At 41.8% G+C, this 14,811-nt stretch overlaps 1 protein-coding gene across 4 annotated transcripts in view; it reads left to right on the forward strand.

Moving 5' to 3' along the window:
• The window catches only part of ccdc141 (coiled-coil domain containing 141), a 135,049-nt gene that overhangs the window by 59,913 nt on the left and 60,325 nt on the right, over positions 1 to 14,811 (forward strand). For all 4 annotated transcript variants that reach the window (XM_072579115.1, XM_072579116.1, XM_072579117.1 and 1 more), the window contains one exon: positions 14,485 to 14,664. In XM_072579115.1, coding sequence (XP_072435216.1) covers positions 14,485 to 14,664 — 180 coding nt within the window. The remainder of the gene's footprint in view (positions 1 to 14,484; positions 14,665 to 14,811) is intronic.

Genomic DNA, 14,811 nt, shown 5'->3' on the forward strand with positions numbered 1-14,811 from the left:
TGGTGCAGTCTCAAAGGGGGCAGAATGGCCTACTCCTGCATCTATTGTCTATTGTCTATTACCTCAAAGAATTCAAACAGATTTATCAGACATGGCCTTCCCTTCATGATGTCATGCTGATTCAGCCCTGTTTTCCCATGCACTTCCAAGTACTCCTCAATCTCATCCTTCAGAATGGACTCTCAAATCTTAGCAACCCAGGTAAGGCTACATGGCCTATAGTTTCCTGTCTTCTGCCTCCTTTCCTTCTTAAACAGGAATTTTATGTTAGCCATTTTCCAGTCCTCAGAGATCCTCCCTGACTCCAGTGATTCCTAAAAGATCATCACCAATGCCTCTATCAATCTTGCCATCTATCTCCTTCAGAACTCTGGGGTGTAGTCCATCCAGTCTGGATGATGATCCCTCTTCAGACCTTTCACCTTTTCCAGCACCTTCTCCTGAGTAATAGCTACTGCACACAGCTCTTGTCTCCTGACTCTCTTGAATTTCTGGTATGTTACTGGTGTCTTCCAATGGGAAGACTGATGCAAAGTGTCTATTCAGTTCCTCTGCCATTTCTTTATCCCCTTTACAACTTCTCCACCTTCATTTTCCAGTGGTCCAATGTCTACTTGTGCCTCTCTTTTACCTAATATGTATCTAAAAGAACTCTTGCAATTTATTTTGGTAATCCTAGTGAACCTATTTCATCCTCTCCTGCTTTATATACTTTTAAAATTATCCTTTGCTATTTTTAAAGGCTTCCCAATCTTCTAGCTTGCCACTGATATTCACCACATTGTGTATTTTTTCTTTTGCTTCAATGCTGTCTCTAACTTCCCCTTAGTAAGTTTCTTCTAGCTTAAGATGAATTTCTGCTGTGCCTCCTAAATTACCCCCAGCTGCTCCACCATCTTCTCTGGTAGGCTCCCCTTCCAGTCAAGTCTGGCCAGCTCTCCCCTCATGTCTTTCTACTTATTTTTACTCAGTTGTAAACTGTTACATCTGATTTCACCTTCTCCAAACTGTAAGGTGCGTTCTATCAGATTATACTCACTTCCGCAGGGGTTTCTTCAACTTAAGCTCCCTAATCAAATCTACCTTGTTACACATCACTAAGTCCAGAATTGCCTGTTCATAAGTGGTCTCTACCACAACCTTGCTCAAAACAATGATCTTATAGACATTTCACGCTTTTAGTAAGATCTGTTGGTAACCTGATTTTCCCATCCACCTGCATATTGAAGTCCCCCATGGTTATTGTATTAGTCTCTCTCTTACATACCTTTTCTGGCTCCTGATTGATTTTCTTCCCCACATCTTCTAGAAGGCCTGTACATAACTTCAATCAGTGCCTTTTTTCCTATGAGGTTCATTAACTACACCCACACAGATTCTATGCTTCCACCTCTATATCATCTCTAGCTATCGATTTTAATTTCACTTCTTACTGAAAGACCAACGTCTTCCCTGTCTGCCTGTCCTTCAATAGGATGCATAGCCTTGGATATTTAGCTCCTAACCTTGATCCCTTTGCAGCCACATCTCTCTGGCCTTTTCATGCTTTTGGTTCACAATCCCTACCTTGATATTTTAGTTTGCAGTTGCTGTATTGTAGGGGCAAGCATTCTCATCAAACCATATAGATAATGTAAGGATGAGGTCTTGATCCAGTAACCAAAAACTCCTCGAGAATCAGGTGTCTTGTTCAGATAACAGTGTGCAAAGAGAAGTCACAAATTATTGTACAGTTCTACAACACCTTGTTTAAACTAATTGAGCAGCCAATTTGTACACTCACTGTGGTTTATTTGTCAAGTTATTTCTTTAATTAAATCATCTCCCACTTTACTCTTTTCCCTAGTTTGCCACCTCTTGGTTAGGTTATTCATGTGCTTCTGTGCAACTAACAGGCAAAATTTCAGTCAGAGAACATAGAACATTACTGTGTGGTACAGGCCCTTCGACCCTCGACCTGTGTAACCAATCTGAAGCACATCCAACCTACACTATTCCATTCTTGTCCATATGTTTGTCCAAAGACCATTTAAATGCCCTTAAAGTGCTGTTGCAAGCAAGACATTCCACACTCCTACTACTCTCTGAGTAAAGAAACTACCTCTGACATCTGTCCTATATCTATCACCCTTCAATTTAAAGCTATGTCCCCTCATGCTAGCCATCACCATCCGAGGAAAAAGGCTCTCACTGTCCAAACTATCTAAATCTCTGATTATCTTATATGTCTGAATTAAGTCACCTCTCAACCTTCTTCTCTCTAACAAAAACAGCCACAAGTCCCTCAGCCTTTCCTCATAAGACCTTCCCTCTGTACCAGGCAACATCCTAGTAAATCTCCTCTGAACCCCTTCCAAAGCTTCCACATCCTTCCTATAATGCAGTGACCAGAACAGCACACAATACTCCAAGTGTGGCCACGCCAGAGTTTTATACAGCTGCAGCATGATCTCATGGTTCTGAAACGCAATCCCTCTACCAATAAAAGCTGCACACCGTATGCCTTCTTAACAATTCTATCAACCTGGGTGGCAACTTTCAAGCATCTATGTCCCTGGACACCGCGATCTCTCTGCTCAAATACACTAACAAGAATCTTACCATTAGCCTAGTAATCTGAATTCCTGTTACTCCTTCTAATGTGAATCACCTCATACTTTTCCACATTAAACTCCATTTGCCACTTCTCAGCCCAGCTCTGAAGCTTATTTATGTCCCCCTGTAACCTACAACATCCTTCGGCACTATGCACAACTCTACCGACCTTAGTGTCATCCTCAAATTTACTAACCCATCCTCTACACCCTCATCCAGGTCAATTCTAAAAATACCAAACAGCAGTGGATGCAAAACAGATCCTTGTGGCACAACACTAGCAACTAAACTCCAGGATGAACATTTCCCATCAACCAACACTCTCTGTCTTCTTTCAGCTCGCCAATTACTGATCCAAACCACTAAATCACCCTCAATCCCATACCTCCGTATTTTGTGCAATAGCCTACCATGGGGAACCTTATCAAATGCCTTCCTGAAATCCATATACACCACATCGACCACTTTACCCTCACCCACCTGTTTAGTCACCTTCTCCAAGAACTCAGTAAGATTTGTGAGGCATGACCTACCCTTCACAAAACCGTATTGACTATCCCTAATCAACTTATTCCTTTCTAGATGAGTATAAATCCTATCTCTGATAATGTTTTCCAACACTTTACCCACAACTGAAATAAGGCTCACTGGTCTATAATTCCCAGGGTTGTCTTTACTCCCCTTCTTGAACAAGGGGACAATATTTGCTATCCTCCAGTCTTCTGGCACTATTCCTGTAGACAATGATGACATAAAGTTCAAAGCCAAAGGTTCTGCAATCTCCTCACTACCTTCCCAAAGAATCCTAGGATAAATCCCATCCAGCCCAGGAGACATATCTATTTTCAAACTTTCCAGGATTGCTAACACCTTTTCCTTGTGAACCTCAATCCCATCTAATCTGGTAGCCTCTATCTCCATATTCTCCTCGATAACATTGTCTTTTTTTAGTGTGAATACTGATGAAAAATATTCATTTAGACCTTTCTCTATCTCCTCTGACTCCATGCACAACTTCCCACTACTATCCTTGATTGGCACTAATCTTACTCTCGTCATTCTTTTATTCCTGATATACTTCTATAAAACCTTAGGGTTTTCCTTGATCCTGTGTGCCAATGACTTCTCATGTCCTCTCTTGTCTCTTCTCAGCTCTCTCTTTAGGTCTTTCCTTGCCAACTTGTAACGCTCAAGTGCCCTAACTGAGACGTCACATCTCTTCCTAACATAAGCCTTCTTCTTCCTCTTGACAAGAGATTCAAATTGCTTCACAAACCACAGTTCCAGCGCTCAACAACTTTCTGTGTGACAGGTGCATACTTATCAAGGACCCGCAATAGCTGTTCCTTGAATAAGCTCCACATTTCAACTGTGCCTATCCCTGCAGTTTCCTGCCTCATTCTAAGCAGCCTAAATCTTGCCTAATTGCATCGTAATTGCCTTTCCCCCAGCTTTGCTCTTGCCCTGCGGTATATACCTCACCCTTGACATCACTAAAATCAACATAACCGAATCATGATCACTTTCACCAAAGTGCTCAGCTATCTCCAAATCTAACACCTGGCCGAGCTCATTACCTAGTACCAAATCCAGTGTGGCCTCACCCCTTGTTGGGCTGTCTATATGCTGTGTCAGGAAACCATCCTGCACACATTGGTCAAAAGCTGACCCATCTGAAGGTACTTGAACTATAGTATTCCCAGTCAATGTCTGGAAAGTTAAAATCCCCCATAACAACTATCCTGTCACCCTTGCTCTTATTGAGAATCATCTTTGCTATCCTTTCCTCTACATCTCTGGAACTATTCGGAGGCTGATAGAAAACTCCCAAAGGATAACCTCTCCTTTCTTGTTTCTAATCCCAGTCCATATTACCTCAGTAGATGAGTCCTGAAACGTCCTTTCTGCCGCTGTAATACTGCCCTTGTTTAACAATGCCACACCAGCTCCTCTGTTACTATCTTCTCTGTTCTTACTGAAACATTTAAATCCTGGAAGCTGCAAAAACCATTCCTGTTCCTGCTCTACCCATATCTCTAAAATGGCCACAACATCGAAGTCCCAGGTACCAACCCATGCTGCAAGTTCACCCACCTTATTCCAGATGCTCCTGATGTTGAAGTAGACACACTTCAAACCAACTTCTTGCTTGCTGGTGCCCCCTTGTAACCTTGAAATTTCATTTCTGACCTCATTACTCTCACCCTCCTGTATACTGGAACTACAGTTTAGGTTCTCATCCCACTGTTGAATTAGTTTAAACCCACCCGAAGAGCATTATCAAGTTTCACCCCCCAGGATATTGGTATCCCTTTGGTTCAGGTGAAGACCTGTTTGAAGTGGTCCCACCTACCCCAGAATGAGCTCCAATTATCCAAGAATCCAAAACTCTCCCTCCTTCACCATCCCTGTAGCCACTTGTTCAATTCCTCTCTCTCCCTATTCCTCACCTTGCTAGCCCGTGCCACAGGCAATAAACCAGAGTTAATAACTCTGCTTGTTCTAGCTCTAAGTTTCCACCCTAGCTCCCTGGATTTCTTCTTTAAATCCCCATCTCTCTTCCTACCAATATCATTGGTGCCTATGTGGATCACAACTTGGATCTCCCCATCCCCCTCAAGGATCCTGAAAACCCAGTCAGAGACATCACGAACCCTGGCACCTGGGAGGCAACACACCAACTGTGAGTCTCTCTCGTTCCCACAGAACCTCCTATCTGTCCCCTAACTATGGAGTCCCCAGTGACTAATGCTCTGCTCCTCTTCCCCTTTCCCTTCTGAGCAACAGGAGCAGACTCTGTGCCAGAGACCTGTACCCCATTGCTTACCCCTGGTAAGTTGTCCCTCCCAACAGTATCCTAAACAGAATACTTGTTGTTGAGGGGAACGGCCACTGCACTGTCTACCGGTTCCCTTTCTTCTTATGCCTGAGGTGTGACTACCTCCCTGTAACTCCTCTCAATAACCCCCTCCACCTCCCAAATGCTCCGAAGTATCAAAGTAAACTATAACTCACCTAAAACAGGCACTCAAGCTAAACTACACTGTACTCTTCACTACATTACTGATGGCGAGACAACAGATTCTTACAGTTTCGTTTTCTAATGAATGGTTTGCTCACTACTCTAGCAACATCACGGTATGACATTTGATCAGAAGTCCAAAAGCAATGAGCAAATATGCTCAGCAGTACCTGGGAAGTAATTCTATTCCAAGGTAAACGTCCACTCTGATATCCCAGTCCCACACTGCTGCCACTGTGTATCTTCCACTTTGGCTTAGACTTCCTCACTGAGTTGTTTGATCTCCTCTTTGAATTAGAATTCAAATTAAAATCCCTACCATGTGGAAACAGGCCCTTTGGCCCAATAGGTCCACACCGAGCCTCCAAAGAGTAACCCACCCAGGTCGATTCCCTTACCCTATATTTATCCCTGACTAATGCACCTAACCTATGCAGCCCTGAGTTTGATGGGCAATTTAGCATGGCCATTCCTGGTTCTTGGCTTTTGCCCGAAACATCAATTTTCCTGCTCCTTGGATGCTGCCTGACCTGCTGTGCTTTTCCAGCACCACTCTGATCTAAACTCTGGTTTCCAGCATCTGCAGTCCTCACTTTTGCCTAAAATTTAGCATGTCCAGTTCACCTAACCTGTGGGAGGAAACTGGAGCACACCAGTGCAGACACTAGGAGAATGTGCAAACTCCACAAAGACAGTTGCCCGAGGCTGGAATTGAACCCGGGTCCCTGACGCTGTGTGGCAGTAGTGCTAACTGCTGAGCCACTGTGCCGCCATTAACTGATACTGATTCATGGATATGGCTTCATTGTTGTCTCATCCAATTTCCTCTTTCTGTAAATATTCTGCCAGTTTTGGAATTCACTTTCCTTTGGGAAGAATGTGGCTCAGCACGTCCTCAGATCATCATTTATGTTAATCCATTCCGTACAGGAAGGCCAGATGTTAGTTTTCACTGAATGTCCAATTGTAAGTGGGACCGAGGCAGAGAATCAGAATCTCAAGTTGCCCACCCCTTGGGTACTGGTATTGAGGCTGGCTGGCAGTCCCTTTTCTGCAGTATGCCACCTAGATCAGTTTGTGGTGGGTGCTGGAAACTTCAAGGGTACAGATTAGTATGGAACTAATGTCATACAGGTCTCTCGAATTTAATTCTATGTGATATGGACAGATCAAGATTATTTTCCACATCCAACCAGGAAATCACTCCTGATCATGGGGTATGGGGAAATCCTTTAGCCATTTTTTATCTTCCATATTATCCCTATATTATCCAATGTTTTGCGATCATGTTTATTAAATTCTAAACAAATATAAAATTCAGTTTGGGCATTGAACTCATTATCATTTAGATGTCAACATGCTCACAGCCCTAATTCATTAATAAATGCTGACTTGCTCTACACAATCATTCCAATGGTTTTTGTTTCACACTTAGGATTACAATTAATGTGTTGGTGCTTTTCAGTATGTATCCAGCCAGTGTGCTCAGGTATTTTTAATGGCGTTTAGCACCTCTTGTTCAGAAACATTGAACAGATTACCCCAAATGTAAGGCTGCAGTTAGCACTCACATTGGTTAGACAAAAACATGGAATGGTGCTTAATCCCAACACAGATAACTGCATGTAGTCAAGAATCATGATGCTGGATTCATGTCTGACAACTTTAAATATAACAGGAATCTTCTTGCTGCTCTTTGCATGTTCTAGTACTGCTGTTTCCCATTCCCAGCTGCCTTCAACTATTCCGTATGAATACTAGTTGGTGAACTGTGGCATTTAACATTCCATGGACCTGACTGTAAATTGCATCACTCAAGCTCTTATAGGACAGACATTGAGTTCCTTGGTCATGTGGCTTTGTTCTATCCATGATCATGGTTGCCAGTCATATAGTAACACTACGGTGATGTACTTACATCAGGTCTGGAGAGCACACAGGACAATACTTTTAACAGTATCTCTGAACATGTGACAATAATAAATCAAATCAAATGACCCTGTAAAGAGGGAACATACCAGTCACTAGTCACCACCAGTTACTTCTTATTATTCTTTGTATTTTTACATGCCTTGGTCTACGCTCGGTTTTGCCATCTGCCTTTCCCTTCCAGAATGCTAAGAGTAAGTGAGAACTGCAGATGCTGGAGAGTCTGAGTCAAAAAGTGTGGTGCTGGAAAAGCACAGCAGGTCAGGCAGCATCCAAGGAGCAGAAGAGTTGACGTTTCGGTCATAAGCCCTTCGTCAGGAATTGGAAGGGGGGGCTGGGGAAAGGGAATGAGAAATAAATGTGGAAGTGGGGCTGGGGGGAAGGTAGCTGGGAAGGTGATAGGTAGATACAGGTGTGGGGTGATAGTGATAGGTTGAAGGGGAGGGTGGAGGGGCTAGGTGGGAAGGAAGATGGGGGGGTCTAGAGGGTGGTGCTGAGTTGGAAGGTTTGGTCTTGGATGAGGTGGGGGGAGGGGAGATGAGGAAAATGGGGATGTTGACGTTGATGCCATGTGGTTGAAAGGTCCCAAGGTGGAAGATGAGGAGTTCTTCATCCAGGCTTTGGTTGGCTTGGATTTGGCAGTGGAGGAGGCCCAGGACTTGCATGTCCTTGATGGAGTGGGAGGGGGAGTTAAAGTGGTGGGGTTGGTTGGTGCCTGTGTCCCAGAGATGTTCTCTGAGATGTTATGTGAGTTGGCATCGTGTCTGTCGAGGAGACTACATCAAGAGCAATGGACACAGTAGATCAGGTGTTTAGATGTGCAAGAAAATCTCTGCCAGAGGTGAAAAGATCCTTTGGGGCTTTGCGTGGAGGAGAGAGGGGAGGTGTGAGCACAGGTTTTACACCTCTTGCAGTGGCAAGGGAAGGTGCCGGTAGTAGAGGGTGGGTTGGTTGGGGGCAGGTGGGGGGTTTTCGTATACCTAACAAGGGATTCATGGAGGGAATGGTCACAGTGGAATGCAGATAGGAGTGGGGAGGGAAATATGTCTCTGGTGGTGGTGTCTGACTGTAAGTGGTGGAAATTGCAGAGGATAATGCATTGTATCCACAGATTAGCAGGGTGAAAGATGAGGACCAGGGTGTACTATCCTTGTCCGCATATTAGTGATATTAGCAAAATGCTAACCCTGGTTTTAACCTAACCATCCTTTAATCTCTTCCAATCCATCTTGCAAAGTCATGAAATACAAGCACACAGACATCATGCACATAAAAAATAAATCTGTTTATTCCACATAAAACAGAGTCATGTGTGCTTTTAAAGGAAGAAAACCAATGAAATACGTTATGACACTCTAAACAATAAACTGCTTTAAAGCCACCTATGACACACCACATGGTGTGACACAGATACTACCTTGCAAACACACTCTTGGAAGAGCTGCTTGCCCAGTCAATGTGAGTGTGTCTCTCTTTCTCTCAGTCCAGAATAGAACAAAGAATTTGTTTCAGCACATTGTTATAGATTCAAAGCAGTCTGTCACAGTCAGTCTTTTGTGAGTGCTCAGAAGTAGATATGTGTTTATTTTTCTGTGGTGTATACCTCATGATGCATGCATCCTTACTTCATCCCAGGTATTTCAAGCCTTAGCTTCTCTTTTTCTGGTGGGAACTGAGTAAGACCTCAAGGTTAGGGTAGCCAGCAATAACTCCTTTCTATCTCATTAAAACTGTGGAGTTTTATTATTTTTTAATCCATCTGATGAGTGATCATTAGGCTCTTGCCCTTGTGTCGGTTTCACCATCTCTGAGACTAGCCTTTTCAGTTCCTCAGGAGTAAATGGGACAACAAATTTCTTTTCCAGCAGTCCAGAAACCCTGTCATCTGTGCGGGGTACAGAGCCCTTTCTCCGAGTTGGTAGCAAAGCACAAATGATCCCTTACCTTTTGAAGCTACCACTGATCCTGCTACATAACGCATGGTCCACAGTTGGGCTCTGACTACAAAACCTAGTGGCCATCCTACTATGTTTCTCTCTCCCTGCCTTAGCTTCATTAAGCTTCTGCTTCAACCAAATCTTGTCTTCCCCTATCTTTTCCCCTTTCCTTGATATATCCACACAAAGTCTTCAGGAACTTCACTTTCCCAGCCCAGTGACCTGTCTCCTCTGTATGTTTATGCCGTTCTACCCCTCATTTAATCCTTTCCTTCTATAGAAGACTCTTTGTCAACTATAGTATTGCTATTTTCTTTCTCTTTCCTTAATTTTTGCAAGTGTCATTGTAATTGGCTACACTTCCTGTTGTTCACCTTCAGATTAATGGGCCCACAGCCTCAACTGCTTTCAGTTGCCTGTCTTTACTTGTAGACACCTTTATCCACTGTTCTGGCTTACTGACTGGCCTAGCTAAAACCATGCAACTTGTACCCAGCTTCGAAATTCCAATAACTTAAACCCTAATTTCCTTTCATAGCTGCTTCTTTTAACTTTCAGCAATTTAAAACAACTTAATTGTTCAAACACATTTTCTAGGACTTTATACTGATCATCAAATCTGAACACAAAGTGACTATAACACCAACATGAACTCCCTCTTACTCACAAGCACACACACAGCAGAATTCTAGAGCCCTGCAATGCTTCAAACATAATAATGAAGAGTCAGCTAGACTTGATACGTTAGCTTGCTCTCTCTCCATGGATTCTGTCTGACCCACTGTGACCTCCAGCATTTGTTGTTTTCAGTATAATTTCTATGAATCTAAGTTTTCCCTGACTCTGGGCCAAGTGTGTTTTAGCCATTGATTCTATCTGCTATTGTTTCTGGACTTGTTTTATGAAGTATTAATTATAATCACCCCCCTATTTACCTTACCCATTTGCTGGGTATCCCATTTGATCTTTTGCTTCATGGTGACTCTCTAGGATTCCAATTTTTGTTCTTCATCGTATCTATCAATTTCCTCTTTATTGTCAACTCAAATTTTGCCTTATAAAATAAAGAACTGCGAATGCTGGAGATCTGAAACAAAAACAGAAATTGCTGGAGAAACTCAGCAGAACTGGCAATATCTCTGGAGAGAAAACAGAGTTAACATTTTGAGTCCGGTGACACATTAGTTCTGATGATGAACCACTGGACTCAAAACATTAACTAGGCATTTTGGTTGATCTATCTGGTTCCCAAATAAAGATATTGGCAACAGACATCTCTCTGTGTTTCAACTCATCACTACCTTGAGTTTCTTAATGTTGTCCTAATGGCCAGACATTATCCCTGGCCTCTGCCCTTTGATGATTCTGACCTCAGTCACACAACAACATGGATCTATCCACTCGGTGATTTTGGCTGACCTATCGTGCAATGGTCCAGATGTACCCTGACAGCTCTATGTTCTGTGTCAATAACCTCCTTATTCTTATCTATCTATTGTACAATGCTTCTGACCCTGTCTACAACTCTTTACCCTGGCACATGCTTTTATCACTCAGCACGCAAGTCTCCAGATGTTAGTTACTTGCTACCCACTTGGATTGCCAGTCCCATGACTGTGAGGTAAGCCTTCCATAAGTATGGGTGATAAAGCAAACAGGCTCATTCGTTGACTAGTCTCCTCACACTGTGGTCCCAAGGTGACATATCTCATTCTGTCAACACTTGTAAGGGTGAGGGTTCAGCTCAGTACCCAAAAGCACCTTGAGATTTGTATGTCCTGTTCAAAACAAGTGATCTTTATTAGATACAAGCTTGCAAGGGGAATGATGCAGGGTAAAATATTTGATTAGCTAACTTATACAGTTACAGACGTTTGTTTGACAATCCATTTGTTTAATTACATCAGCTCCCCACTTTTTTCTCTTCCCTTATCTGCTTCCTCTTGGTTCAGTTATGCATCTGATTCTTTGTGTCTAACAGGCAAAGTTGTAGTTACACCAGGCATCCTCTGGTCCTTTTACACCAGTCTCCACTTAGAGCTGTCAATCTAATATTTGGGACCGATAAGTAGGCAAATATTCAACTTGTTCTTGAGGTTTTCAATAAAATTTTATTGATTCAGTGGTTTAGTGTGACTGAAATCTGAATGCCGTATTGAGTGTATTGTGTTTGAATATCCATAAAAGCACCAGCAGGTTAGCTATTCATAGCTTTCTCCTTTTGATGTTGAAAGCAAAGCCTGACTGATTTATTTGATATAGCCTCCTTAGAGACTATCTGCAAAGAACAAACTATTCTTTTACCTTACTGTATTGGAAACAGAGGAGCTGACTTGACAGAGGGAAGACAGTTTCATAATTAGCAAGGCATCGAAGTGCAGAGTGTCAGCTGCCAGTACTGGGCTCTGCTTTACAAACCTCACACATTGGAGTTGTGGACTGATCTTCCTGTAGTTTATTTATATGTTTGAATGATCATTATGGTATCTTCTTAACATGTTGCTTCTATGCTACTGCATTAAATATGGTATGCCAAAGTAATAAATGTCCTGGAAAATACTCTGGCAATATCTGTGGAGAGGGAAATGGTTGATATTTCAAGTGGAATGACATGAGTGGTGTAATATATATATATAGAGAGAGAGAGAGAGACATGATTGATGCTGTTTAAGATAAGCGATTGGATAGAACGAAGTGGAAGGTTGAGGAGAGAGTAGAAAGGAGAGAATAAATAACAAAGATGTCATGAAACAACTGGCAAAGGGAATGGTAATGGTTGTGGCAGAGAAATAAAGCATTGGTCCAAAGTAGATGTTAATGGCCCACTCGTGTAAGGAACAAAAACAATGATGAAAAAGAAGCAAATGAAGCAAGGATGATGTGAGAAAGACTTTTCCACTCAGCAAGTATGATGTAGAGGTGCTGCCGGTGTTGGACCAGACTGGGACAAAGTTAGAGGTCACACGACACCAGGTTTATTATGAATGTCACCTGACAAAGGGTCTACATTCTAAAAGTTTGTGATTTCAAATAAACTTGTTGGACTATAATCTGGTGTCCTGTGATTTCTGACTCAGCAAGTACTTAAGAGTTTCGAATGCAGTACCTGGAAATGTATCCATATCTTAGAGGATTCTAAGATTCATTTGATGCATTCAAGAGGGCATAAGATGATTATTTAGAGTTAGAAATAGTGTGCAAGGCTATGGAGGAAAAGCAGGAGATTGGAAATAGGTAATGTAGCTAGTTTGATGAGCTGGTGCAGGCATGATGGGCAGAGTGGCCTCATGCATCATAACAATTCTGCAATTCTTGAGAAATAGGGACCAGCGGTGCCTGAAAGCAAAAACATTGAAAACCATACACAACATTTGGCAAAAAAACAGATAAAAATGGAGACAGAGTTCATGGCCTAACAGTGTTGGATTCAATGTTGAATTCCAAAGACTGCAATGTCTAATTGAATGACGATATGGCATTCCTCAAGCTTCACTGTAACAGTGCAGGAAGACGAGGACAGAAATGTAAGCACTAGGGAAAGATAGTGAATTAAAATGACAAGGTAAAAGGACAGAATCAGATTTGGGCACTGACCCTTACAATTAATGGTGCGGTATACTTATAACAGAATGTAGAGTTTTTATTTGAAGTTGAGTTTCAAAGTGAGGGGTCAAGTTGTGCACTCCCAGTTAGAATTTACTTAAATCTAATAATGAAATTGGCTCCACTGACTCAAAATATGTATCTCTAACATATTTAAGCATCAGAATAAAATGCAATTTGGTTTTTATACAATTATTTCATGTTGAATGTAGACAGCTATAGGATGTGGGCATTTCCAGCTAGGCCAGCATTTATTGCCCATCCCTACTTACCGTTCAGAAGGTGGTGGTGAGCTGCTGTCTTGAAACACTAGACTCCTTTTGTTGTAAGTAAAGCCACAATGCCATTATGGAGGGAGATCCATTATTTTGACACAGCAACAATGACGGAGAAGTCGTATATTTCCAAGTCAAGGTGGTGAAAGACTTGGAGGGGAACTTGCAAGTTTGTGGTGTTCCATGGATTTGCTGCCCTTGTCCTTCTAGACGGAAGTGTTAGTGGGTTTGAAAAGTGCTGTCTCAGGAGCCTTGCTGAGTTTGTGTAGTGCATCTTGTCGATGGTGCAAGCTACTGCCACTGAATGCTGGTGTTGGAGGGAGTGCATGTTTATGATTGTAATGCAAATCAAATATGCTGCTTTGTCCCAAGTGGTGTAAAGCTTGTTGAGTGTTGTTAGAACTACACTTATCAAAGCAAGTGCTTTGATATTTTATCTTCTGCCTTCTAAATGGTGAACAGGTTTTGGGAGTCAGGAGGTGAGTTATTCGCTGTAGGATTCATTGCTTCTGAGTTGCTGTTCTAGCCACAGTATTTTATGGCTGGTCCAGTTCAATCTCTGGTCAGTAGTAACCCAGAGGATATTGATAGTGTGGGTAATGCTATTGAATATCAAGGGGCAAAGTTTCGATTCTCTTTTATTTGAGCTCATCATTTCCGGACACTTGTGTGGTGCAGTTGTAACTTGTCAGCCTGAACCTATATCTCATTCAGGTCTTGCTGCATTTAGGCATAGACTCTTCAGTCTATTCAGTTTAAGAATAACAGGAGAAGATTGTACTCTTGCTGAGTGGTGAGGATAAATCTTGTCAGTTCAAAGCTTTCATTCTATTGTTAGAAAATCCTACTGAATAAAGCTTGGACTAGTTTGATTTATTGAAGTAGCTCAAAACAGGAAGGCTTGAATTCATGATTTGCAATTCTTAGCATTCTGATACCATGCTTTAAATTAAAATAAATTATTTATGTTGTTTTTATTAGCTTTGTCACAAAGCCTATGTATTTAAGCTGCTTGTAAGTACATACTGTCCCTATTGATGCATGCTGAGGCATTACTTGTGAAAGTACTGTTGTAATTGAATGCAATAGTTTCTTACTGAAATTTCATTTGTTGCTTTTTCAGAGAAATGAAAGCTTGAATTTAAATTTGCAACAATCAGTAAATGTCATTGAAAATACGATTGATCAACTAAATAAGAGAAAACTTGCTCTCACAGATCAGTGGACAAATTACCAACTTGAGTTAAATCAGATACAGTCTGTCAAAAAACAATGGAAGAAATTCAAAGAACAATTTAAAAAGGTAAGATATAGCTGAATAAATCATAATTGAAACGCCGCAAACATTACTTACTAAACTTCTGCTCATTTGCAAGAAATAGCTTTCTTCAATTATTTTTACATTGGGATGTTTAGTAGTGTCTGAAAATGCGTTATCTCTGGAAATATA

The sequence above is a fragment of the Chiloscyllium punctatum genome, chromosome 10, assembly GCF_047496795.1.
Source record: "Chiloscyllium punctatum isolate Juve2018m chromosome 10, sChiPun1.3, whole genome shotgun sequence".
Taxonomy (NCBI): Eukaryota; Metazoa; Chordata; class Chondrichthyes; order Orectolobiformes; family Hemiscylliidae; genus Chiloscyllium; species Chiloscyllium punctatum.